Source organism: Nelusetta ayraudi, unplaced genomic scaffold (assembly GCF_046127955.1).
Source record: "Nelusetta ayraudi isolate G7.1 ecotype Tasmania unplaced genomic scaffold, CSIRO-AGI_Nayr_v1 ptg000110l, whole genome shotgun sequence".
In the NCBI taxonomy this organism is placed as follows: Eukaryota; Metazoa; Chordata; class Actinopteri; order Tetraodontiformes; family Monacanthidae; genus Nelusetta; species Nelusetta ayraudi.
In genome coordinates this window covers 195,772-220,000 of record NW_027466160.1, presented here as the reverse complement: position 1 = coordinate 220,000, position 24,229 = coordinate 195,772, and the positions used below count along the sequence as shown (strand labels likewise).

The 24,229-nt window shown below is 51.4% G+C and overlaps 4 protein-coding genes and 1 long non-coding RNA gene across 7 annotated transcripts; 2 read left to right on the top strand and 3 right to left on the bottom strand.

Moving 5' to 3' along the window:
• Positions 1-10: 10 nt before the first annotated feature.
• dipk1c (divergent protein kinase domain 1C) lies at positions 11-8,251 on the bottom strand. 2 transcript variants are annotated; one of them, XM_076049145.1, is made up of 8 exons: positions 7,994-8,251; positions 2,976-3,179; positions 2,837-2,893; positions 2,564-2,763; positions 2,188-2,479; positions 1,177-1,341; positions 691-765; positions 11-582 (listed from the first exon to the last, which is right to left on the bottom strand). In XM_076049145.1, exons 1-8 carry the CDS (start codon positions 8,168-8,170, stop codon positions 370-372), a joined length of 1,383 nt encoding a protein of 460 aa, XP_075905260.1. In that variant the 5' UTR covers positions 8,171-8,251; the 3' UTR covers positions 11-369. The 2 variants fall into 2 exon arrangements, with proteins under 2 accessions (XP_075905260.1, XP_075905261.1); XM_076049146.1 differs by having other exon boundaries at positions 2,837-2,890.
• Positions 8,252-10,245: 1,994 nt separating this feature from the next.
• Positions 10,246-14,549, top strand: LOC142903500 (uncharacterized). Its single transcript, XR_012929249.1, has 4 exons — positions 10,246-10,418; positions 13,429-13,595; positions 14,169-14,284; positions 14,374-14,549. It is a non-coding gene; the product is annotated as an uncharacterized LOC142903500 (long non-coding RNA).
• On the bottom strand, positions 11,454-15,765 carry tubb6 (tubulin, beta 6 class V). Its single transcript, XM_076049147.1, has 6 exons — positions 15,616-15,765; positions 14,372-14,480; positions 14,164-14,274; positions 13,423-13,538; positions 12,933-13,061; positions 11,454-12,408 (listed from the first exon to the last, which is right to left on the bottom strand). Exons 1-6 carry the CDS (start codon positions 15,670-15,672, stop codon positions 11,572-11,574), a joined length of 1,359 nt encoding a protein of 452 aa, XP_075905262.1. The 5' UTR covers positions 15,673-15,765; the 3' UTR covers positions 11,454-11,571.
• On the top strand, positions 14,611-19,601 carry hus1 (HUS1 checkpoint clamp component). 2 transcript variants are annotated; one of them, XM_076049158.1, is made up of 9 exons: positions 14,611-14,794; positions 16,394-16,489; positions 17,022-17,149; positions 17,250-17,426; positions 17,814-17,921; positions 18,001-18,075; positions 18,178-18,277; positions 18,476-18,613; positions 19,343-19,601. In XM_076049158.1, exons 3-9 carry the CDS (start codon positions 17,096-17,098, stop codon positions 19,423-19,425), a joined length of 735 nt encoding a protein of 244 aa, XP_075905273.1. In that variant the 5' UTR covers positions 14,611-14,794; positions 16,394-16,489; positions 17,022-17,095; the 3' UTR covers positions 19,426-19,601. The 2 variants fall into 2 exon arrangements, with proteins under 2 accessions (XP_075905273.1, XP_075905272.1); XM_076049157.1 differs by having other exon boundaries at positions 16,394-16,591.
• Positions 19,602-19,725: 124 nt separating this feature from the next.
• Positions 19,726-23,015, bottom strand: LOC142903493 (caveolae-associated protein 4a-like). The gene is made up of 2 exons (XM_076049170.1): positions 22,457-23,015; positions 19,726-21,079 (listed from the first exon to the last, which is right to left on the bottom strand). Exons 1-2 carry the CDS (start codon positions 22,823-22,825, stop codon positions 20,558-20,560), a joined length of 891 nt encoding a protein of 296 aa, XP_075905285.1. The 5' UTR covers positions 22,826-23,015; the 3' UTR covers positions 19,726-20,557.
• Positions 23,016-24,229: the final 1,214 nt, after the last annotated feature.

Here is a 24,229-nt window from a genome sequence, read left to right as displayed (position 1 = left end):
CACACAGAAGTGACGACCACAAAGTTTTTAATCTGTAGTTTAGAAAACACACACACACACACACACACACACACACACACACAGCTGCTGTTTCTGTTCATTGTTCTGCATTCATGTTTCACAGAGTGAACCTTTGAAATGTTTGAGGTCAGTTCTGAATCTCACTGAGACCAGTCACTAAAAGTCACTTGACCTGGGCCAGGACAGCGCCACCTAGTGGCCAGAATGACAGAATACTGTAGAACTCCACCTTATGTCCTGAACTTGTTGCTGTTCAAACTGAGTGAGTTGGTTCCGCAGTTGCTGGAGGTCCAAACCAAACATCTTCTCCAACCGGACGGCTCTGCTTGACTTCTTCTTCTCACATTTTCAGAAGTTCAGCGACGTGTGGGCTTGGCTCCCCGGCTCCGGCGAAGCCCCGCCCTCCCCCGAAGCCCCGCCCTCCTGCAGGAGGCGGGTCAGAATGCTGACGAGGCGTTGGTGGACGCCGTCGGTCCCACTGGCTCCTCCTCCTCCTCCTGTGACCTCTTCTGCACCTCCTTCCGTCTCTGAGCACTCCTGCACAGTTCGCTGCAGCTCCACCTGCAGCCAGACACCAACATGGCAGCTCATCGTTGTCATCATCATCATCATCATCATCATCATCATCATCATAAAAGTCGTCAGACTGAGCTGAGCACTGAGTGGCACCTGAAGCGGAAGTCCTGCTTTGGCACCGAGCAGCGTGGGAGAGAACCAGGGCCGGAAGATCTTCTCACAGATGGCCTTCAGAGGAGGAGGTGGGGGGAGGTGGGAGGAGGTGAGAAACAACAATAACAAAAAGGGAGTGGGGACGGGGGATTAGAACTTGTGTTTGGCTGTCACGTCATTGTTCTCTCTTTCTCTCTGCTGACGTGTGTGTGTCTGGTGTATTTCCCCAGAGTGCCTTTCATTATATACTGTATATTATGCACTATGCATAGATAAATAGATACTGATGCTGCACCAGTTCAGCCTGGTCAGGTCTGACCTCCAGGGTCACTGCTGCTAAACATCTTCCATCGAGTCATCTCACCCGAACTGTCGCATCACGTCTGCACTGATTCAGATATAGAATAATAATAATAATATACAATGATATGATATATTCCAGCTGTGTTGCACAAGACAAATACAGCTGTTCCTCTCCCGCCTCACCTGCAGGTTGCTGTTGCGCCTGCCGGGGCTGCAGCGGCGCCTGTTTAGATCGCAGCTGGACGAGCAGTCGAAGAAGTTGCAGTCGTCATCGCTGCTGCAGTTCTGCTCCAGGATGTCCCTCATCTTGGGCTCGAAGAAGGCCATGTCCACATCGATAGCCACCACCTGTAGGCACAGTCAGGTCACGGCTGGGTGATGGGTGAGTTCACGTCACCTGCATGGGGTGGTGTCGTTTTTTTTCTCATGAGTGCAAAACAGTTTGAAAAATCAAAATAGATAAATTCAGGGTTCTAATGTGCGAAGTTTGGCGAGATCTTGGGAGACAATCCAGCGTTCAGCTTTTTTATCCTCTCCTCTGAGCGAACCAGGACCCTGCTGTCAAGTAGTAGCGAGTCTTTGACAGCAGAGCTCTGATGTTCTGCTGATCCTGAGGATGAGAAGCTCCCGTCGGCCTGCTGATGACGACGAGGCAGAGAAAACAGTCGGCCGAGGAGCCGGAGGGAGCCGCAGTTTATTTTTAGAGCTAAAACAAGCAAACTGGGTCTTTATATATCTTCTGGATGATAAGGGAGGAATCCAGCAGTCTGAGATCTTCCATCGAGCTCTGATCTTTGGCTGCGGCTCAGAGCAAACTTTTTAGGCTGATTATCATTGTTATTATTATTTCTGTCTTGAAGCTTCTTAATTCTTCTGCCCGAACAGCTCAAAACTCTAATGAATGTTTCCGAAAGACTTTGTCCTGCTGGATCTGAGGCTCTTCTTCCTACTAGACCTGGTTTCAACTACTTGTTGGATGAAAGTATGGAACATAAGAAGGGCTGAGCCCCGATTCAATCCAATCCACTTTATTTAACAACGCAGCTTTTTCAAGGTCCTGCACAACAAGATAAAAGACAAATAAATAATATGGTAGAAGCACAAAGAAGATGATAAAATAGGACAAAGAGAAGAGCCCTGATTGGTGGGGAAGCCAGCCAAGGGGGCGGGGCCACCGCTGCTGTGACCACTCACCGTCAGGTCCTTCCTGATGGCGAAGTTCTCGGGCTTGACGTCGCACAGGTGCAGCCGGTGGGTGAAGTCGTGCTCAAAGTGCCACACCAGGTCCAGGAAGCTCAGCGCAATGTGATAGGCCGCCTCCCTGGAGCTCCGCCCAGTGGCCCCGCCCCCGGTTGGCACCACCACCTCCTCCAGGGAGAAGATATTCTGGTCCCAGGCACGTCCGGCAGACAGGTACTCCACGGCGTAGAAGTGTCCACAGGAGCCCAGGACCTTGGCCACGTGGCTGCTCAGGTCCTGCAGGACCCTGCAGTAGACAGCAGGGGGAGCCGGTGAGGAAGACGAGCTCCAGCTCAAAGCCTGCTGGGATAGCTGGCGTTGATGCCCTCACCTGAGGAAGGTGTACTCCTCCTGCTGCAGCAGCGACCAGAGCGAGGCCAGCTCCGCCCTGGTGTAGCTCCGCCCCCTTTTCTTCAGCGTCTTCCCCCACAGTCTGGCCAGAGAGCTGTTTGCTCCGCCCCCTCCCTCCTCCTCCTCGCCCTCTTCCCCCTCCTCACCCTCGTCCTCGGCCAATCCCAGGGAGTTCCTCACCTGGGGGGTCAAAGCAAGGCGGCAGCATGTGACATCACCAGGGGCTGTGTTGGTCTTAGTGGACGGGACTTACCTCCAGAGTGGCGTAGAAGACCATGTCCAGAGGCGAGAGCTCCTCCCCCACATCCTGCTGGTGGGAAGGAGTGTCACATGACAGGAAGTGGTGAGAGAGTGTGCAGTAGACAGGAAGTGAGGCAGCGGCGGCAGCTCACCTGGTAGTCCAGGATCCCCAGAGGCTCGTAGGAGGTGAAGTTCTCCAGCTTGGACTTGAGGATGACCCGGGTCCCTCTCCAGCGAGCCTCCATCACCTTCTTGCCGTTCTCGTAGTAGAGGCAGCGTCTGTACTCCACCTGACCCAGCACGCACAGGTCCTCGCACATGTCGCCCGTCACCGACCCCTCGGAGAAGTCCAGGCACTGTAGGTAGAGCAGGAGGACACAGAGTCAGATCCACACCTCCCGATTTCCACCAGGAGATCACTGAAGCAGGTCAGAAGAGCACTAGAATCTACCAGTAGACCACTGGAGAAGACCAGTAGACCACTGGAATCCACCAGTAGTCCACTGGAGAAATCCAGGCACTGCAAGAGGAGCAGGAGGACACAGAGTCAGATCCACTCCTCCTGACTTCCACCAGGAGATCACTGAAGCAGGTCAGGAGACCACTAGAATCTACCAGTAGACCACTGGTACGCACTCGAAGACCACTGGAGAAGACCAGGAGACCACTTGAGAAGACCAGTAGACCACTGGAGAAGACCAGGAGACCACTGGAATCCACCAGTAGTCCACTGGAGAAGTCCAGGCACTGCAGGAGGAGCAGGAGGACACAGAGTCAGATCAACGCCTCCTCCACTTCCACCAGTAGACCGCTGGAGAAGACCAGGAGACCACTGGACCCACCAAGACTTCACTGGAGCAGACCAGTGAAGTCCACCAGTAAGTGACCGCTGGAACTCACTCAACCCTGATGGTGTGAAGTCACTGTGACAGGCTGCAACAACACTCTGGATCTTGTTCCATCTTCACGTGCCCTCCTCTCAGAGGTGAGGGGGATTATCTGGAGGATTAGTCTTCTCTAATCCGCTCTGCCCACATTCCAACACAAACATCAGTCGACAGCTCACACCCGCTGCTCCACAAACACCAGCCATCCTGTGGAGGAGACCCACTGTCTGCATCCAATTCTGGAGCAGCGTCATCCACACCTCAACCGCAGCTTCTCAAACATGAAGGTGTCGGCCAGACACTTTCAGCTCAGTTTGACAGGCTGCAGACTGATGTGGTGCGGGTGATCTCTAACACAGGAAGTGTGAGTGAATGGTCCTGAAGATGGGAAGATCCGCCAGGAGTGGAGATGTTTTTCTCTTTCCTGTCCTCTAATCAGCTGCAGATGCTTCATCAGTCTTGACACCAGCAGATGCCATTTGTGCTGGAAGCAGCCTTGGCCTCCAGATGAGCTGAACACTCTAATCTCCTCTCACCCTGCAGCAGCAGCAGCAGGAGGAGGAGGAGGAGGAACCTCCAGTTGACTTCTAGGTGACCTCCAGGTGACCTGACCTGCTCTGCTGAGGACTCTGGAATCACTGCAGGACTCATTTCACATAAATTAGCCATCATTACTGAGGCATCATCATCAGTATCCGCAGTCCCACTGATTGAAACAATACCTATGATGAAAATGAGCACTTGACCAGCGGTGAGCAGAATGAGAAGCAGCTGTTGGAAACCAACAACTGCAGTGTCAGCATCCAGCCACCAGGGGGGCTGCCTCATTGTTCCGGCCCTGCTTTCATCCCATCTCACAGGACAAGAGAAGCAGAGAAATTTCCGCTGTGAAAAGTCGGACATGAAGTTTGACTTTAAGCTAATGCTAATGCTCGCAGCGTAGAAATTCCTGCTGGTGGACGAAACAAAGCAGAAATCTGAGACCTTCCTACACAGAGACGGCTTTGTGGCTTCGCTCCCAACATCACATTCCATGATGGGGACAGCCGAATGTAGCAACAGCAGTGTGTGTGTGTGTGTGTGTGTGCCTGTGCCTGGCTGGTGGCTGCAGTGACTCAGGAACTCACCGCAGTTTTTAAAGGTTTTGTTTGTCAGTTTTTGAAACTGACTCAGAATCCTGACAGCCAATGAAAACAGTGACATGTTTCCACCAGAGGGGGCGCAAGTGTGGACCTCCACTAACTCCCTCTAAAGAATTGATGGGATGGGATCAGTTGATCTCTCAGGGCTTCTCTGGGCGTCGCACATCTGCACTTCCTGACTTCCTTCCACGTTTTGAAAGCCACAATTTAATTTACTGCCCAAGTGCCTTTGATCCAGGCAGTGAGTCGGTGGACGCCAGAGCTTCAGCGAGTGGCAGCAGCTTATTTTATGGGGGCGGGGTGAAGGTCAAGGGTCTTCTGAGTGAATTTACAGAGGGCGCAAACAACAATAGCAGAGTTTTATAGCAGAGAGTTGTGGGCTGAGCGGCATGTCTCACACACACACACTGGGTGTGTGTGTGTGTAGCTGGGCCACAGCGCGGCGTGCAGCTTCCCGCTCGTAAAACATCCGCACGCCGCAGAAATGTGCACATAAAGTTCACACTGCGCAGCAGCGCTGTGCCTAGGTAATGCTAAGAATGCTAACTCGTTATTAGTGCTGACGGCTGTCTCAGCTCAAGACTGAAGCCTCTGAGCCTTGGGGCCTGTTTGTTTTGGAGTCAGTGGTGGGGGGGGAGGCGGGGGAGAAACCTCCAACCTGTGAATTTTTTTTTTACGAGAGGCGGCAGTATTCCTGTCAGCAGGTCGGAGGTCGCAGAGTTTTCAGGTGTAATTAGTGTCGTAACGAGCAGTTTATCATCCCGACTGGCTGAGCTGAAGATCTGCTCTCTTCTGCTACCCTCACTAGAACTTTCTGGAGCTCAGCTGGGGGACAGAAACAAGGGCAGTTAGTCTGGATGTTCTTAACTTGGTGGTTACACCAGGTCCCACTAAGAAAGTGGGTTCACACGGGTTCCCGGGTGAGATCCTCTGCAGAGAGCGGCACGAAGGTTCCGTGTCAGGCCGTAAACAGGCAGAGAGAGGAATGCTGCCGACATGTAGCGACACAGTCGCACCGCCGCACCATAAATAGTCAGAGCATCGACAAACCACTGGGAAAGGTGAGTGAAAACAGCAAACCAGGACTGATCTGGACCTGGATCTGGATCTACAACTGATCTGAGTCAGGATCTAGATCCAGGGTTGATCTCGATAGGGGACTGGTGTAGATCCAGGACCGATCTGAATCTAGATCTGAATCCAGGACTGATCTGAATCTAGATCTGAATCCAGGACTGATCTGAATCTAGATCTGGATCCAGGACTGATGTGAATCTAGATATAGATCCAGGACTGATGTGGATCCAGGACTGATGTGAATCTAGATCTAGATCCAGGACTGATGTGAATCTAGATCTGGATCAAGGACTAATGTGAATCTAGATATAGATCCAGGACTGATGTGAATCTAGATCTGGATACAGGATTGATCATAATCCATGGATCTGGACCTACGGTTGGATCTGGCAGGAAGCAGCATGACACAACAACAGCAACAAGACCAACATCAATGCTTTTCTCCTCTGAAGATCTTCAGTTTAAGGCATCGGGACCTCTAGCAGCGGTAGCTTCACACACAGCTGACTCATGGATGAAGAAGAACCACTTGATTTAGCTTCCTCGTCCTGTCAGGTGATGTGAAAGCCGGTCTTCTCCCCTTGAGGCCTGAAGGAGGGGCCATGAAACCAGCAGCCACCAAACCTGCTGCCAGCGTGAGACAGGGTGGGGAATTCTTCACAGTAATAATAGTCCAAATAATTTGGCAATATTGACAGTGCCGAAGCAGCAGCAGCAGCAGCAGCTGCAGGCTTTCTCCGTGTCAGCTGTTGTTATTTCTTGCAGGTGGAGGCAGCAGGTGACAGACGAGGCTCTGCAAACACCAGTTCAACAAACACCAGTTCAGCAAACACCAGTTCAGCAATCAGACAAACAACTAATGATTTTCCAGAGACTCATCACAATATGGACCAGCAGGAGCTGGGGTAACGTGGGCGGAGCCAAAAACCAGCCACCACTGAGGTTAACTGCAAACGGTGACTCATGAGTCACTGAGTCAGAGAGTCAGAGAGCTGAACTGATCTGTTTTCAGATAAATTTGCTGCTTGAGCTCAAATCCAAACGCACACAAAAGTCGAAGCTTTTGACTGCAAACATTGACCTTCCTCAGCGCCTGCAGCGCTGCGCTGACAAACCCCGTCAACGCTGGCGTCTGATCCGCAGCTTCAAAGGGGGACTGACGCTCGCCCACGGCAGCACCTCCACCCCCCCTTCCTCCATCCCTCCCTCACCCTCACCAGGCTGCTGAAGGTGCTGCTGCAGCTCCAGGACAAGCCTCGACCAGAAGCCCCTCCAGTGATCCACTAACTGGCAGAAGGATTAGCAGCAATTTTACTGCCTTTTGTGTGTGTCGGCCTTCCAGTAGGAGAAGATTTGTGTGGAGCAGGAGGAGGAAGAGGAGGAGAAGAAGGAGGAGGAGGAGTAGTAGGGGGAGGAAGAGGAAGAAGAGGAGGAGAATGAGGAAGGGGAGGAGTTGGAAGAAGAGCAGTAGGAGGAGCAGGAGAATAAGGAGGAAGAGGAAGAAGAGGAGAAAGTGGATGAGAAACAAGAAGAGGCGCGTCTGTGCTGCATTAGCGCCGTCCCGAGGAGCCAAATTAGCTTTGTGGAAACCTGAGAGCTGCGTTGCTGCTGCTGTTGCTGCTGCTGCTGCTGCTGCCTGCAGACGTGCAGCCGACGGCCAGCAGGCGACAACGCGGCTGCTTGTTGACGCTGAGCAGGGTTTGGTTTCTTTTTATTTGAGCCCACATTTCTCAACTTTCCACACAGCCACGATGCTCGCCACACACACACACACACACGCGCGCGCACAGCTCCGACACTGAGGCTGCACCCACTTCCACACGGGGTGCCGTGTGGTGCAGTAGCAGCTCCAGTCTGCAGGAGTTTTTCAGTTCCTCACCTCAGCGAGGCTGCAGGAGCAGTGAGGCCCCCTGCTGGCCCCTCCCACAAACACACATGCACACATTTTTCACTGTGTTCAGACAAACAAACAACCAAAGATATTTTTTTAAAAAATCCCTCAAGCAAAGCCCGAAAAAGCAGAGTTAGCCCGGTGTTTGCATCGGCCAGACAGCAGAGACTCACCAGGCGGCGCAGGATGCGGCGGCTCTTGTCGTCGGTGCAGTAGTCAGACAGCAGGCGGCGCTGCACCAGCACCAGGCCGTTGAGGAAGACCCAGGAGCCGAACCACAGCAGGGCGAAGAGCAGCGTCCCCCTGCGGGAGCCCAGCCGCCGCAGGAGGCGCAGCCTCGCCCGCAGCATGGAGGAGCGGGAGGAAGAGGTGGAGGAGGAGGAGAAGGAGAAGTGAAAGGAGGAGGAGAAATGGAAAGAGAAGGAGGAGAAGTGGGGGAAGAGGAGTAGGAGGACAAGAAGAAGAAGGAGGTAGAGAAGGAGAAAAAGGAGGAGGAGGAGAGTTCCAACAACAAAATTCCAGAAATCAGGATCCTCTTCACGTTAACTTCTCATCCATCTTCATAGGAAATTGAGAAATAAAAATATCTCCATGTGACTGTCGGGACCTTCAGGAGTTCCAGTTGCTGCTGCTTCTACTGTTGCTGCTGCTGCTGCCGCTGCTGCTGCTGCTGTGCCTTCAACGTCCCAATACAACCTAAATAGTTTAGAGCCCAATCATGCAGGCGGCCTCCAGTTTTCCTTGGCAACGGCGCCGCAAAAAACTATTTGGACTCGCTGATACTTCAGTACTCTGCTCTTCAGGCTCGCTGCCTGATGTGATTTCCACACAGGAGATGTGAGACAGAGGAAACATACACGCACACATACACGCACACACACACACACACACACACACACACAGCCTCCCTCTCAGGGCTTCTGGTTCTCACAGGTTCTCTGATGGTGTCAGAAGGTTCCAGTGCTCCAGTTTGATGAAGGAACCTGTGAGAGAAGATCAGACAGACACAGTGTGAGAAGAGGACCTTCATCTGCTCTGCTCACTCTCTCCTCTGGCTTCCTGAGCAGTTGGAGGAACCGCGGCAGCTGCCTGTGGTTCCTCCTCTGATGTGTGGTTGGAAAAAACTAATGATCTGGTCCAGTTTCTGCTTCCAGCCGGAGCTTCAGCTGCAGCCAGAGCCGTTCTGATTCTCTCTCTCTCTCTCTCTCTCTCCCTCTCTCTCTCTCTCTCCCTCTCTCTCTCTCTCTCTCTCTCTCTCTCCCCCCCCCCTCTCTCTCTCTCCACACACCAGCTCTTCAGCTCTCCTGCTGCATTCATAACACAGTTGTTTTCCTCCAGCTGGACCTGAATGGAAGCTGATGAAACTCCACCACAGAGAATAAAACCTGCTGACAGCTTCCATCCATCCACCATCAGCTGCTCCTGGACAGCAGCAGGACCAGTTCAACATCCAAACCTCTCAGCACACACAAGTTCCCACTTCGCATCAGCAACTAGTTGTTTCTTAAGATTCTGATCAGGAAGAAACCGAGGAATTTGAGATGATCATCCATCTATCACCCTGGTGAACCTTCAGAGTTGTCCTACCTTCTCCTGAAGAACCTAACGGGTCCAAGAGGTGGAGCTTCATGCATCTGCTGGACACACACAGCTGGATCCAAACCCAGGACAGCCCTCAGAGCCTCTGATGTGTGTGGAGCATCTTCATCCAGGAGCTGGAGAACCTGGCCAGTCACTAGTCCAGCAGTCCACTAGTGAGAAGATGCTGCAGGAGGTCCAGTGGAGACCAGCAGTGAACTGCTGCTGCTGCTGCTCTCACACTGCCGCTGGCTCAAGAGGGAGAGAGAGAGAGTGTGTGTGTGTGTGTTGCGCTCAGGCTTGTTAGTTCAGCTCCTCCCTCTTCGTCTCTCTCTCCTCAGCCTGCTGCACTCTGGATTTATTCCTTCGAAGTGAGTGTGTGTGTATGTGCGTTTCACACACACTTTTACCAGGGAAGAATATCCAGGATTCAGGTCTTTTATTTTCTGCTCCCCGCCAAATTAAAAGCCTTCGCCCTCATTTGTCTCTGTCTCCTTGCTCTCCCTCCCTCCTTTCCTAACTTCCTGCCTGCTCCTCCCTCCCACCTGTACCCACCCCCCCACCACACACACACACACACACACCTCGGGTCCAAGCACGCTAGTGCAAACAGCTTGGGGTGTGTCGCTAATTGCCTTGTTTGTTAAAAGAAGGAGGAGAAGAAGAAGGTCCTGCTGCTGCGGTGAGTCGGACTCTCTCACCTGCTCTGTTCTCGGCCTCCTGGTGGCTTATGGGTAATCAGTCCCCCAGTTCTCATACAGACACACACACACACACTTCACCTGGGTTCACCAGTCTCAGGATGGTGTCTCTTCTTCTGCACAGCAGTGTGTGTGTGTGAGAAACATCAGCAGGTTAAAACGTGATATGGTCTCCAGCAGCGGGACCTGACCCTGGAGCACCACCTGTTGGACAACTGGCTCATCACAGTCACCTTGCAGGAGATGATGGAGAAGGTGGTGGATCAGACCAGGACACCAGCTGGGAGGAAGTGAATCACTGAGACTTCTGGCAAGTCTTGTAGGTGACACACACACACACTCAGGCATCAGAGCTTCAGTCAGAGGTCTTATCTGTAGCTATGTTGCAGCTCCTCCTGCTGTCCATCATGATAACTGCAGGCACTGAACCCGCATCAGAAATATTCTTCAATAGAAATAATGACTTTGCAGCCCAAAACAATTTTTGTTTATTAGTTATTATTTGTTTTTGGTTTTTTGATTCCGCTCCCTTCCTTATTTTTGTCACAAGACCAGAATTCTACGTTTGCAGTTCCATGTTATGACCAGCAGAGGTCCCAACCTGCCCAGTGCTGTGATCTCTGAGGTGGGTTCGATAGTTTCTGCTGAGCTCAGCCGCTCCTCCAGCTCAGAATCACCTGCTTCTGTGAACCAGAATGAGATGAGGGGTCACGTGACCTGAAGAAACCCTGAATGCAGAAGACGTTGATCTGGATGAAACCAGTTCCAGTCAGAGTCTGGCAGTTCATCATGTGTCAGCAGAGACACACACACACACACACACAGCAGTGTGGCTGAACACCAGAGCCTGGTCCTGTTCACCAGGCCAGTCAGAGCTCCGCCCCTTGCACCCCCTTCCACACACACACACACCAGTCAGCTCAACACACAATAGCAGTGCACAGGCAGACGTGCACTCAGCATTTTGTGTTGTTGGGTTTAATCCTGCTGACAAACCCGCTGAGCTCAGTCACACACAGCCGTCTGACTGTCAATGGCTCTAACTGGGTATATGATGCACCATCACCACCATCACCTCCTTTACCACCATCACCACCATCACCTCCATCACCTCCACCACCATCAGGATGAAAACCCCAGTCAGAGACTCTGCAGCTCAGATGCTTTTATTGTGACGTCCTCTCAGTGTGTCAGTGGTGCAAACGTACAAAACAGTACAAAAAGATTGTCTGGAAAGAAAAAAACACACAAAAGCAAGATTTTAAAGCTGTGGCGACAATGTTGGACCAGAACACTAAGAAACTTGTTTTTTTATTTATTCTGAAATGTATTTAATTATTTATTTGTTCTTAGATTTATTTTTATTACTTGTCACTTGAAGTTTGGAGTTGAAAAAAATAATGATAATTATTATTATTATGATAATGACTGTGTGTTGAGCAGCAGGTTAGTGAACAAAACGTCTCTGAGTTTCACTCGGCCAGCTCCTCCTCCTCTTCCTCCTCCTCCTCCTCGTCCTCAAAGTTCTCATCTCCGTCGTTGGCCGTGGCGTCCTGGTACTGCTGGTACTCGGAAACCAGGTCGTTCATGTTGCTCTCGGCCTCGGTGAACTCCATCTCGTCCATGCCCTCGCCGGTGAACCAGTGCAGGAAGGCCCTGCGGCGGAACATGGCGGAGAACTGCTCCGAGATCCTCCTGAAGAGCTCCTGGATGGCCGTGCTGTTGCCGATGAAGGTGGCGGCCATCTTGAGGCCTCGCGGCGCCACGTCGCACACGGCCACCTTCACGTTGTTGGGGATCCACTCCACGAAGTAGCTGCTGCTCTTGCTCTGCACGTTGAGCATCTGCTCGTCCACCTCCTTCATGGACATGGCGCCGCGGAAGACGGCGGCCACCGTCAGGTAGCGGCCGCGCCGCGGGTCGCACGCCGCCATCATGTTGCGGGCGTCGAACATCTGCTGCGTGAGCTCGGGCACCGAGAGCGCGCGGTACTGCTGCGAGCCGCGCGCCGTCAGCGGCGCAAAGCCCGGCGTGAAGAAGTGCAGGCGGGGGAAGGGTACCATGTTGACGGCCAGCTTGCGCAGGTCGGCGTTGAGCTGGCCGGGGAAGCGCAGCGAGGTGGTGACGCCGCTCATGGTGGCCGACACCAGGTGGTTGAGGTCGCCGTAAGTGGGCGTGGTCAGCTTGAGCGTGCGGAAGCAGATGTCGTAGAGCGCCTCGTTGTCGATGCAGTAGGTCTCATCCGTGTTCTCCACCAGCTGGTGCACCGAGAGCGTGGCGTTGTAGGGCTCCACCACCGTGTCTGACACCTGCGGGGTCAGAGGTCAGCAGGAAGGGCAGGAGGTTCTGTCACCGAGTTAAATGCTAACAATGAATGATGAGAGACGGTTTCCACCACTGGACTGTTGTGTTTTCTGCGGTGCTGGATCTTCGCTGCGGGCCTCACCATACTAACACAAGTACATTTTCCCATCAACATGATCAAAAAGTTATTACAGTAGAGTTTTTATCCAATCATATTTCTGGCATCTTGCGTTGCCAGGTTTTTATGAAATCTTCCCGAGGTCAGCAGAGCCAACACAGCAGGCGGCAGTAAGTGAACGGGCCTCAGTTGGTTGCGATCAGTTCTGGAGTCTGCGATGCTGCGATACTGTCTGGATTTACACTGAACTTCACACGTACGCGTCCTGTGATTGGACAAACCCTGGGAGCCTCGATACGTCTAGAGGTCAAAAGTAACTTGCATTAGTCTCTTGATGTCCGAATAACTTCCGAACTCCAGAAAAGTCACTAGCTGCGTGGGAGGGGGGGCAGGCGACCTTGGGGCACTGACCTTGGGCGAGGGCATGACACTGAAGGTGTTCATGATGCGGTCTGGGAACTCCTCCCGGATCTTGCTGATCAGCAGTGTCCCCATGCCGGAGCCGGTCCCGCCCCCCAGCGAGTGGGTCAGCTGGAAGCCCTAAGTGGATGACAAGCCCGTCATGTGTTTGTGTGTGTGTGTGTGAATTTTTTCAGTGTTTTCAGAGTCATTTCAATAAAGAGCTAAACACTGTGGGGCTTCAAAGACACTGATTTTCTTGTAACTTTGCTTGGGTTCATTTTCAATTGACAGTAAAGCGACGTGTTTTCTACATGTTCCATGATATATTTTTCCTCCTCTGAGTTGAGTCACCAAAACACTCCGTCCATCTGCTGCTGCTCCGGCCCCTCTGTCACATTTTACAACCCACTGTGGCCCCACCAGTCAAAAAGCATGGATTAGCCTGACTCCGCCCACTCTCCTCACCTCTCCTCCACTCTCTCCGCTCCTCTCCTCCTACCTGCAGACAGTCGCAGTGCTCGCACTCCTTCCTCACGATGTCCAGGACCGAGTCCACGAGCTCCGCCCCCTCCGTGTAGTGACCTTTGGCCCAGTTGTTGCCGGCACCTGTCTGACCTGCAGCAGCAGCATAGAGAGAGTCAGCCGGCCCGGGTAAAATGATCCGGCCGCCAGGTGGGAATGTGTGTGTGTGTGTGTGTCTGAGAGAGGGAGTCTGCTGACCCAGTTCTTTGCCCCTGTGTGTGTGTGTGTGTGTGTGTGTGTGTGTGTGTGTGTGTGTGTTTGTGTGTGTGTGTGTGTGTGTGTGTGTGTCTGCTGCTTCACTTCTTGAGACATCAGTTTATTAAACAACACAGTTCAGGAATGTTCCTTGGGTTCTTCCACTGATCCTGGGCCTGGTTCTTGTGGTACTGGTTGTTCTCCAGAGACCAGAGCCAGAAGCACACACACACACAAACACACTTGGGAAAAATGCTATATATAAAACAGCGTTTCTCAACTGGTAGGTTACAACCCAAAAGGTCTCTCTTTCTCTCTCTCGCTATCTCTCTCTCTCTCGTATTATTATTTCAACAATCTATTTCCTAGACATGATAGAAAGTGGGCTGGCATTTCTATTTTTGTGGAATAAATTTGGGCGGCAACTTCATGATGAGGAAAAGGAAAGTGGCTCCTGAGACTCCACTAGTTGAGAATCACCGGGTTCTCAACACCTGTTGTGTCGTGTGACACTTGTGCTCACCAAAGATGAAGTTGTCGGGCCTGAAGAGCTGCCCGAAGGCGCCGGAGCGAACGCTGTCCATGGTTCCTGGTTCCAGGTCCACCAGCACGGCCCGGGGGACGTATTTATGCGCTGCACACAAGTAAGGACGAACAAACACCAGCATCAGGATGACAATTCGGGGTGTGTGCTACATCAGGTACACCAGTTTGTGTGTGTCTCCACTTACAGGAGGCCTCGTTGTAGTAGACGTTGACCCGGTCCAGCTGCAGCGACGAGTCGCCCACATAGCTGCCAGCGGCATCGATACCATGCTCGTCGCTGATCACCTCCCAGAACTGGACCAGAGGAAGGAGGAGAAGAAGAGGTGATGTGTGATGATGGAATTGGACACTTTTAACTGTGAAAAAGTTAAAAGCTTCAGATGTTCAGTGGAAGCGTTAAAAACCTGTTTGATCCACTGAGAGATTATAAATAAAGTTTATTTTCACAGCAGCTGATATCACAATCACAGGAAGTAACATTTTCAATAGCTTGTTAACGATGATTGTTACTGCTTGATATTTTCATTCTTTCCGTGAGGTCTCGGAGCAACTCGACAACTCTGCTGGGTTTTTTCCCAGCAGCCTTTGCACCTACGGCCGCCGACCCAGTGAGTGTTGAGCATCACATTCATACTGTTGCTCATGTTTCACGTACAGCGTGGACCTCGTTCCAGCCAGCCCACACACAAGCCCCGCCCATCCGCAGCTCAAATAGTTGTGTGACTGCTCAGAGTGTGTGTGTGTGTGTGTATGTGTGTGTGTGTGTCCTACATTCCCTGAATAGTGTCAGCTGGGCTCTGAGTTCAGCTCTGACTGTGACCCACAAGTTGGTCAGATGAGTTGTCCACCACCAGGTGGTGGACACTGTCTGCACAGGGTTTGTGTGTGTGTGTGCGTGTGTGCGTGTGTGTGTGTGTGTGTGTGTGTGTGTGTGTGTGTGTGTGTGTGTTTGAGAGGGATGAGAGCCACACCCAAATCAATAATAGACTGACATTCGTTCATCATGTTTCACAGGGTTTTTTTCATGGACAGAAACTGATCAAGACGTTATCAAAGTTAATAGGAAACCCAAAGAAATAAATCAAAAGCAAAAGAGTAATGGCCTTTAAGTTCATTATTTCTGTCTTGACAAAGTTCTTTACATTTACTGCGTGCATCCAGCTTCTGTCACACAATCAATGATCTATTTTAGAATACTAAATTATTAGTAGTAGTAGTATTAGTATTAGTGGGGGGAGGGGGGGGGGACGTTTAGCATCACTTTCATTACCACTGGCAGCCAAACGTAATAAATCTAAAATGCTTTAAATAACATGACAATCATTCTATGTATAATCGCCATCCTTCCTGGTTACTTTTACCAATATTATTATGAATACTGAATATTGTCCCTTCTCTTTTGCTTCCGGACGTGAACTCGGCTCCGTACCTTGGTCCCGATCTGGTTCCCGCACTGTCCCGCCTGGATGTGAACGATCTCCCGCATGTTGTAGTCCGTGTCCGCTCGCTGCCGTTCTGCTTCTGCTCGGCGGGAGCGCGCAGCCGGCTACTTCTCCCCCATGCGGCGCGCGCCCGCCAGCACGCGACCCCGCCCTCAGTAGGAGTGTGGTCTTTGCGTCCCGCTGGGAGAACGGTCAGATTATTTTATTTATCAAATAAAATAAAATAAAATAAAATAAAAATCAATTGTGTGGGTGCTGGTGCTTATTGGTGCAGGTCGTTACGGCGAATGTGATTGGTTAGTTGCTTGCTGCTCATCCTAGCTTAGAATGATTAAATACAAATCAGAACTCTGCTATTTTGTGTTGTAGCGCTGATTGGAGCAGAGTTAACAAGGCTTGGCTACTGAGTGTCCCATCAGAGCGGCTGGAAAATGCTGCTGCAGACCACCATCTAGTGGACACAAGTAGAACGTGCATTTTTTATTTTTTTTTATTTTATTTTTTTTTAAAGGCGAATTAATGTAATTATTTATAAAAACGGGTTTATTGTTTAAAATAAATGGTGCCAGTGACAAACAAGGCAATGATTCGATTTATCAGTAATGGATCAGTAAAAGTATAAATAATCTAATATATATTTATTTATTTATTTATAATATGTTTTTCGAACAAATTTTTATTATTATATGTTTCCACGACAGAGTAATTTTCATGTCTTTTGATTGTCTTCTCTCCCGTGTGTTGAATCTTTCTAATTTTTCGAAGGGAAGGGAGGAAGGAAGGAACAATGGTTGTGCTTCGCTGTTGCTCCCGTCGGACCCAAAACACGGTCGGACCAAACAAAATGTCCCGCCTGTCTGTGTGAGTGAGCTGCGAACTGGAGAGGAAAGTTTGTCCCGTGTGGAGTAAAGATGAAGTTTCGGGGTAAAATCGTGGACATCGGCTGCCTGAACCACTTCACCAGTGAGTGGCCGTTAGCTGCTAGCTCTTAGCCAGTTAGCTTCTGTGAACACGGGGGGGGTTTTCTAAAGAAAAAAAATACTGATATGTGCTGTGGTTGTCACCTCGCTGAACCTATTTTAAACGTCTCCATTTCATGTATTTGTCGTTAAAACTAGCGACGCTGTAATTGTCACTTGTTAAACAGTGGTCACGAACTTTTGCAGCCGTGTTTTTAATATTTCAAATCTACCGAAGAGCTCCTGCGAGTTATAAAAATGACGAAAAGGCTCTAAGAAACACATTTTCCTGCTACGACACAACTTCACAGCACTTTACTCTGAATCTTCTCATCAGTTTTTGGAAACTTGTCTGCGTTCCAGTAAAGAGTTCTGTATGAAAACAAACGTCATTGTGAAATGCTGCTGCTGCTGTTGTTCCTCCTGTCCACCAGGGGTCATCACCACCATCTCCAAGCTGACCAAGACGTGCATCTTGAGGTTGACACCGGACAACCTGTTCTTCGTCATGTGCAGCAAGGTGGCCAACGGGGGCGTCAGCATGTGGTGCGAGCTGTCGCAGGTCAGACTTCCTGCAGAGCATCTAAGGAGCCGTGGAGTGGTCCACCCCGAACCCGCAACTTGGCAGGAGGTTCTGACGAGGCTTCCGTCTCTCCCTGCAGGCCAACTTCTTCGACGAGTACCAGATGGAGGGTGTGAACCCGGAGAACAACGAGATCTGCCTAGAGGTGACGGTGGAGAACCTGGCCCGCTCGCTCAAGACCATCCAGGCGGCCAAGTCAGTGAAAGTGAAGCTGACCAAGAAGCACTGCCCCTGCCTCACCATCGCCGCCGAGCTGGTGAGGAGCGGAACTGCAGCAGTCAGGAAATTTATTTTGTCGTTGCCCTTTAAAGGTCCGGTGTGTCATATTTTGAGATTTTGAAGCAGCAACGGTGAATGGTTACACTTTAGATTGCAGCGTCTTTCACTCTCCCTCCCTCTCTTGAGCTTGCCATTGAACTAAGGCGGCAAGACAATTATTACTCAGTGTATATTCCTATATATAGAAAATCATTCTATGGGTAGGAAAACTAAATTACTTTTATTGTACTGTGATTATACATGTTTATTAATGTATTTATGGTCAGTATGTTCAGCTTTTACCAATATGAAAATCCTAAATCAGGCAAAATATGGCACTTTGGACCTTTGATGTTAATTCTTGTCCCCCTTGCATCCCGACCAGCCCACCATGTCCAGCAGCAGTCGAGTGGTCACCCATGACGTCCCAGTGGACGTCATCCCCTGCAGACTATGGCACGAGTTCAAAGAGCCCGTCATGCCCGACTTCGACGTGAGTCACCCAGACTGAGGCTGCCCCGCCTCCCTCTTTACACGTCCCACCAGAGTGAGACATGTACTGCGGTTTGCAGGTCAGCATCTACCTGCCGCCTCTGAAGACCATGAAGAACATCATCGACAGGATGAAGAACCTGAGCAACTTCCTGGTAGGCAAGCAGTCTGAGCAACAGCTCAGCACTGAGACACACAAAGAAGTAGGATACAGCATTGAAACCCTGTGTGTGTGTGTGTGTGTGTGTGTGTGTGAGGTCATGGAGGCAAACCAGAATGGAGAGATGAACCTGAAGATCGAGACGGATCTGGTTTCCGTCACCACGCACTTCAAAGAGCTGGGAAACCCTCCCTGGGGTAAAGTAATAATAATAATAATAATAATAATAATAATAATAATAATAATAATAATAATAATAATTATCTGCCGCTAGGTGGAGCTCTGACAACATGTCAGACAGGAAAAATCTGACATTTAACTGGTCTGGAAGCCACCAGTTGACAGCAGGCGTCTCCTCCACTCCTGCTCCTCTCTGCTTTTCTCTCCTCCTCCAGGTGAGGGCGCCTCTCAGAACACGGGTCCCTCCCAGGGGGGGCGGGACCTAGAGGGCATGGCCCAGGCCCGGGTGGACATCAGGAAGCTGCAGCAGTTCCTCATCGGCCAACAGGTCAACCCCACCAAGGCCATGTGCAGTGAGTGCAGTCAGTTGATTGGTCAATTCAAAATGATTCACTAATCAGTGCAGACGCTTCTGGGTACCTCTGTACTGAGGCCCCCTGGTGGCTGAATCTGTCGTTTCACTGGTTCTGGCCATGCTGGAGCTTCCCCTGGTGGCCACTGTTGGTGTTGTTTGGTTTCATCCTGTTATTAGATGGTATGGAAATAGGGAGTGGAGCATCATGATTGGCAGCAGGGCCTGCCCCTGATTGGTTGGTGTACATAGTGGCAGGAAGTGGAGATACGGCAGCCATCTTTGCTGATGGCAGAGGGTTTAAACCAGGGGAGGGGCGTGGCCAAACTGTTTGATTGGTGGGGCCACAATGGGTTCTAGAATGTGACAGAGGAGCCATCGCAGCAGCAGATGGATGTATATTGTAGGATATGTAAAAAAAACATATTGCTTTAATGTTAATTGGAAATGAAACAAAGCATAGTTCCAACTAAATCAGTGTCTTGAAGCCCCACAGTGTTTAGCTCTTTATTGAAATGACTCTAAAAACACTGAAAAATCTATTTTAGAAAATCTATGTTATGATTGACTTATTATTAATATTATTAATATAAGTTCAGCGGGCCGGATTAAAAATCTCAATGGGCTGTGCATGGCCCCCGGGCTGAAGTTTGCACACTCCTGGTTTAAACTCACCTCCTGCTCCACGCCGCCTCCTGCAGGGCATGTGACTGTGTCTTCCCGCCCTCAGATATCGTCCAGGACAGCGTGATCCACCTCATCCTGCTGGACCAGGACATGTCGCTGCAGTACTTCATCCCCGCCGTGGCCTAAACACAGAGGGAGGGCGCCCCCCTGTGGACACAACTTACGACTACATCCTGTCCCATCCTCAACAGGACCAGCGCTTGTATTTATTAGGGGAGGAGGAAGAAAACGTCTTCCCAAAGGTTTTGTTATGATGATTGTTTTTGTGTTGTTGTTTTTTAATGAAAGACTTTTTTCATTCAGTTTTGTTTGTGTTTGTTGTTATTTTTGTTGGTTCCCACTCTTAGGAACCTTCAGTGTTTCTTCGTCTTGCTGTTTGTTTCAGCACCTGCTCACTGTAAAACATCCCAGCACTCTGGCTGTGGCTACAGAAACAACTCTTTTATTGTCTCAACGTGCAAACGCAAACATGTTGCAAGGCGACAACCATGCAAGTCCCTCCAACTGAAGCTACAAACACACACACACACACACACACACACACACACACCTGTAAAAAGGTTCACAACAAGGAGTCAAAAGTCTGTTTTGTGATTGATGTCGTGACGTGATCCAGATGTGCCTGACTGGAAGTGTGTAGGTGGCGCCACCGCCTGGTGGACCGTGGAGCATCACTTCCTGAAGGGCTGAAGGACAGCGAGTCGGCTGTGAGTCTCATTGTTTGGGTGTTTTTCTTTTGCCATGTTGTGTTCAGGCTGGTGTCCCGTAAAACAGCAGAGACCTTTAGAACCGCTAGAAGATGAAGATGCAGGGCATTTAAAAAAGTTGTCTGAGTTGCTTCCTGTCAGCTGGTGGCTTGCTGATGTTCCACCAGGACCTGAGCAGGACCGTAGGTGATGATGATGAAGATGATGATGATGCTCCAGGTTCAGGCAGCTTTCCTCACCATTAGTCCAGCTCTCCCTCTACACTGACACCAGTGGACCTCCTCTTTCCTCCAACATCTGCACTGTCCAACCATCTCGCCTCCTCACATGCACCTGAACCCCCCTGTGACCTTTGACCTCCCACCCCCTCCATCACTGCCTGATGATGCCAAGCGTCCCAAAGATCTGTGTTGGCTGTTCACCAGAACAAATATGCCAGCGGGCATGGTGATGAGGTCACTTCCTGTGGCTCCTCCTCCTCCCACCACCATCACCGAAGAAGAAGAAGAGGAAGTGTTGCTCTTCCTCCTTCACCTCCACTGTCTTCCACTCTAAGATAACTGCTTCATGTCGTACATCTGCACCTCCGACTCGCCCGCCTTGCCCTCGCCAGCTTGTGCGGCGTGCAGGCTGCCCTTGCGGCCCTTCGGGGGGGGGACTGGGCCCGGGTCGGCGCCGGCCCCTCCCCCTCCCTCGCCGGCACCCTCCTGGCCTTCAGCCACTGTCCTCTCCTTCTTCAGGTGGACGCCCTTGGCGATGGTCTCCTTCAGCCTCTCGCCCGACTGGCGGATCCTCTGGCGCCGCTCGGTGGGCACGATGCGCTCGCCCAGCTGGTTGACCTTGGTGCCCAGGTTCTCGCGGGTCTTGCTCATGTTCTCACGAGAGAAGGTGGCCTTGAAGCTCTCGATGCGGCTCAGGCCGCTGCGCTTAGCACGGCCGGCGGCCGAGGCATCCGCCTCCTCCACCACCATGTACTCCTCATCCGAGTCAGGTGGCAGCTCGAACTTGTCGGGTTCCACCTCCGCCCCGCCCTCGACTTGGGCAGGCTCCGCCCCCTTCACCTCCTGGTCACCCTGAGGAACAAGGAGAAGATGACTAAGAAGAAGGTCAAAGGTCAGAGACATGCTGTTGATCTGACATAAGGGTTTTTATTTTCTCGTTGATGTCAGCTCCCGATTGGTCGGTGGATTGAAGTGGGTCACAGAGGAGGCGGGGCCAGCTGCTCTTAATCCCGCCCCCCCAAAATAACCGGCAGCACCTGTTGGTGCAGCTCAGCCACCAACTGCTGAGAGCCAAACATGTCACGCAGCAGCAGCAGCAGCAGCAGATCAGGTTGCAGTGACGTCAGCGCCACACAGTGGCTGAGCCAGAACCAGCAGGTTCTCACTTCCTGTTCCTCCAGCTGGACCAGAGCAGGTCCCAGCTGGCAACTTCCAGCTACAACCTCAACTACACACACACACACACACACACACACACACACACACACACACACACACACACACACACACACACACGAGCTAAACGAGGTAAAACCAGCTGCTTCAAATCAGCCAACCAGCAGCCTGTTTGTTAGCAGCTAGCAGGGAGCTGGGGGTGGGTGGGGCCAGCCCACGTCGTCTATATTAGGAGATGGTGTGGCTGCAGACTCAGAATAGCCTGTAGTGTCAGCTGCTGCTGCTGCTGCTGCTGCTGCTGCTGCTGCTGAGAACATCACTGAACTTCCTGCTGCTGGAGACGAAATGAAGCTTCTCCTCCCAGACAGCAACTTCCTGTTCATGAGCACAGCTGGCCAATCACAGTGCCCCCATGTGACTCTACCGGCTCCCCCAGCACGAGTGTATGGCGCTGCTGCTACGTTGATGTTGAGTTGTGATACCATGTGACCTCATTGGAGCCGTTTCATTGGCTGCATGCAGTCTGAAGGTTCCTCCAGCAGCAACAGCAGAATTCTTGCCTGCTAGGGTGGCTATTTAGCCTCGGCCCCCTCTCTGTAGCTGCAGGCAGAGGTCACGGCAGAGGTCACGGCAGGACTGGGTGGGATGTCTCCACTGGCTGCAGCCCCCTCAACACAGCGCCCCCTGTCTGCTGCTGCTGGAGTTGGAGGTGGTGGTGTTGGCTTTCAGCCCGTTGACGTGGTCTGCTGCCAAAATAACTGGCTGGGAGGCCGGCAGCTGCTGTCTTTGAAGGCCAAGAGAAGCTAAATGGAGCCAAGCGGCGCTGAGGGAGAAGAACTTGGAGGAGGAGCTGCTGGAGGTCTAGGCTGCAGGTCCTGAGGAGCTTCCTGGAGCTCTTGCAGCTCCTGCAGCTCCCAGAGAGCCACTAGCAGGGATTCAGTCAAAGGTGTTCATGAGATGTCAGATCCTGCACCCTGATTGGATGCTTGAGACCTGCTTCAGGTTCACTTTGACTTGTGTAGCATGTGAGTGTGTGTGGCTCATGTGACGTACCTGGTAGATGACCACCCTGAACTTGTTCTTGGACAGCAGGTCTCCCTGCGTGGCCTCCACCTTCTTCACCCGCAGGTTCTGGTTCTCCACTCGCACCCGCACGTCCTTGACGTGGCGGCTGACCTTGCGGGTCTTCTCCAGCAGCCGCCCCACGGTGGCGCCGGTGGTGGCGTGCTCGCTGCTCAGCTTGACCACATCGGCCTGGATGTTCTTGACGGTGGCCTCCAGCTCCAGCTGTCGCTCCTCCATGCGCTGCTGCGCCGCCTGCACGTTGTCCATTAGACCGGCTACGCGCTCCAGCAGCGCCATGATGCCGCCGCTGTCCTCGCCGCCGCCACCAGCCGGGGCCACGCCCGGCTTCTCGCTCATGATGCTGGCTGGTGGAGCTGCTCTGCTCTGCTGCTGGGTCGGGACGGGAGCGAGGCTGGAGGAGGACGGAGCAGCAGCAGCAGCAATAGCAGTGCTGTCTGAGTGGGAGTCCAGCCCTGAACTGGGAGACTCCACCCAGCGGCGGGCGGGGAGGGAGGCGGTGCTGATGGATCGGACTCCTCTGCTGCTAAATATACAGTTGTGGTAAAGTGACTCCAGAGCCGCTTCGGGACGTGCGAGAGTTATTCATAGAGAGACGGAAACCCCCTCCCCTCGACCCCCCTACCCTTTAACCCCGCCCCCCCTCACCGCCGTCAACCAATCAGAGCAGGAGAATGAAAGTTTCAGCTTCTGAGATGTGGACCACACACACCTGCTGCTGCTGCTGGAGGCATCTTCATCTCTTCCCCATGTGACACTTCAGACCTGGCGCGCCCTCTGGTGGCAGGACAGCACCACTGCATGGAAAAGCTGTCTGCCTGGACTTGATGATGTCATTGACAACCTCCAGCAGCTGTTGACACTGACTGCTGCTGATGATCAATGTTTTTCAGTAATAATGATATTAATACTACGATTACTACTACTAACAATGCTATTACTACTACTACTACTAATAATAATAATAATAATAATAAAAATAAAGTATGCTTTAAACAAAACTTGCAGAACAATCTGGTAAAATCCCCAACCTGCAACAGTTGTGCAGGTTTGACCCATAGATATATATATAAACACTAGATGGCTCATGCATGCTGTTCGTCAATGGAGAGCGATGTTGCCAGACCGCGGCCATCTTACTTCAGACAGCTAAGCCATTCATAACATTACCTACGTCGCTGACTCCGCCTCGAGTCATCTAGTGTTTATATATATCTATGGTTAGACCTGCTGCAGTGAGTCAGGAAGTGGTGGACAGGAGGAAGCCAACACGGAAGCAGCAGCTGCGGCTCATCACCATTAACTCAACACTGTGAATCGGCATTTGATTGGCCTTTCTTCTTTGTTTTCCGTGTTAAAATGTGAGTTTATTGAAGCGGAATCAGCATGAAATGACTCTGAAGTTGTAATTGATAATTATTATAGATATATTTTAGTAATTCCCCTGCAAACCTGAGTTCAGGAAGAAGCAGGTATTGAAAATAGATGGATAGATATTTTAGTAATCATTTTGAATGACTCTTCTAACCCTCTTTCCTTTGAAACTGCAGAGACTGAGATTAAGTTTAAAATACATGCTGGTGTCACAGCACCAAAAACCCCACAGCAATGCCTGATGACGTGCTGCTGATGAAGAAAAGCCTGAAAGTGGAGACGCAGGAACAGCAGGAACAGGAACCTCAGACTGGTCAACCACACAACTGGCTGGCTGACACGTATGTCTGACTTGCACACACACACACA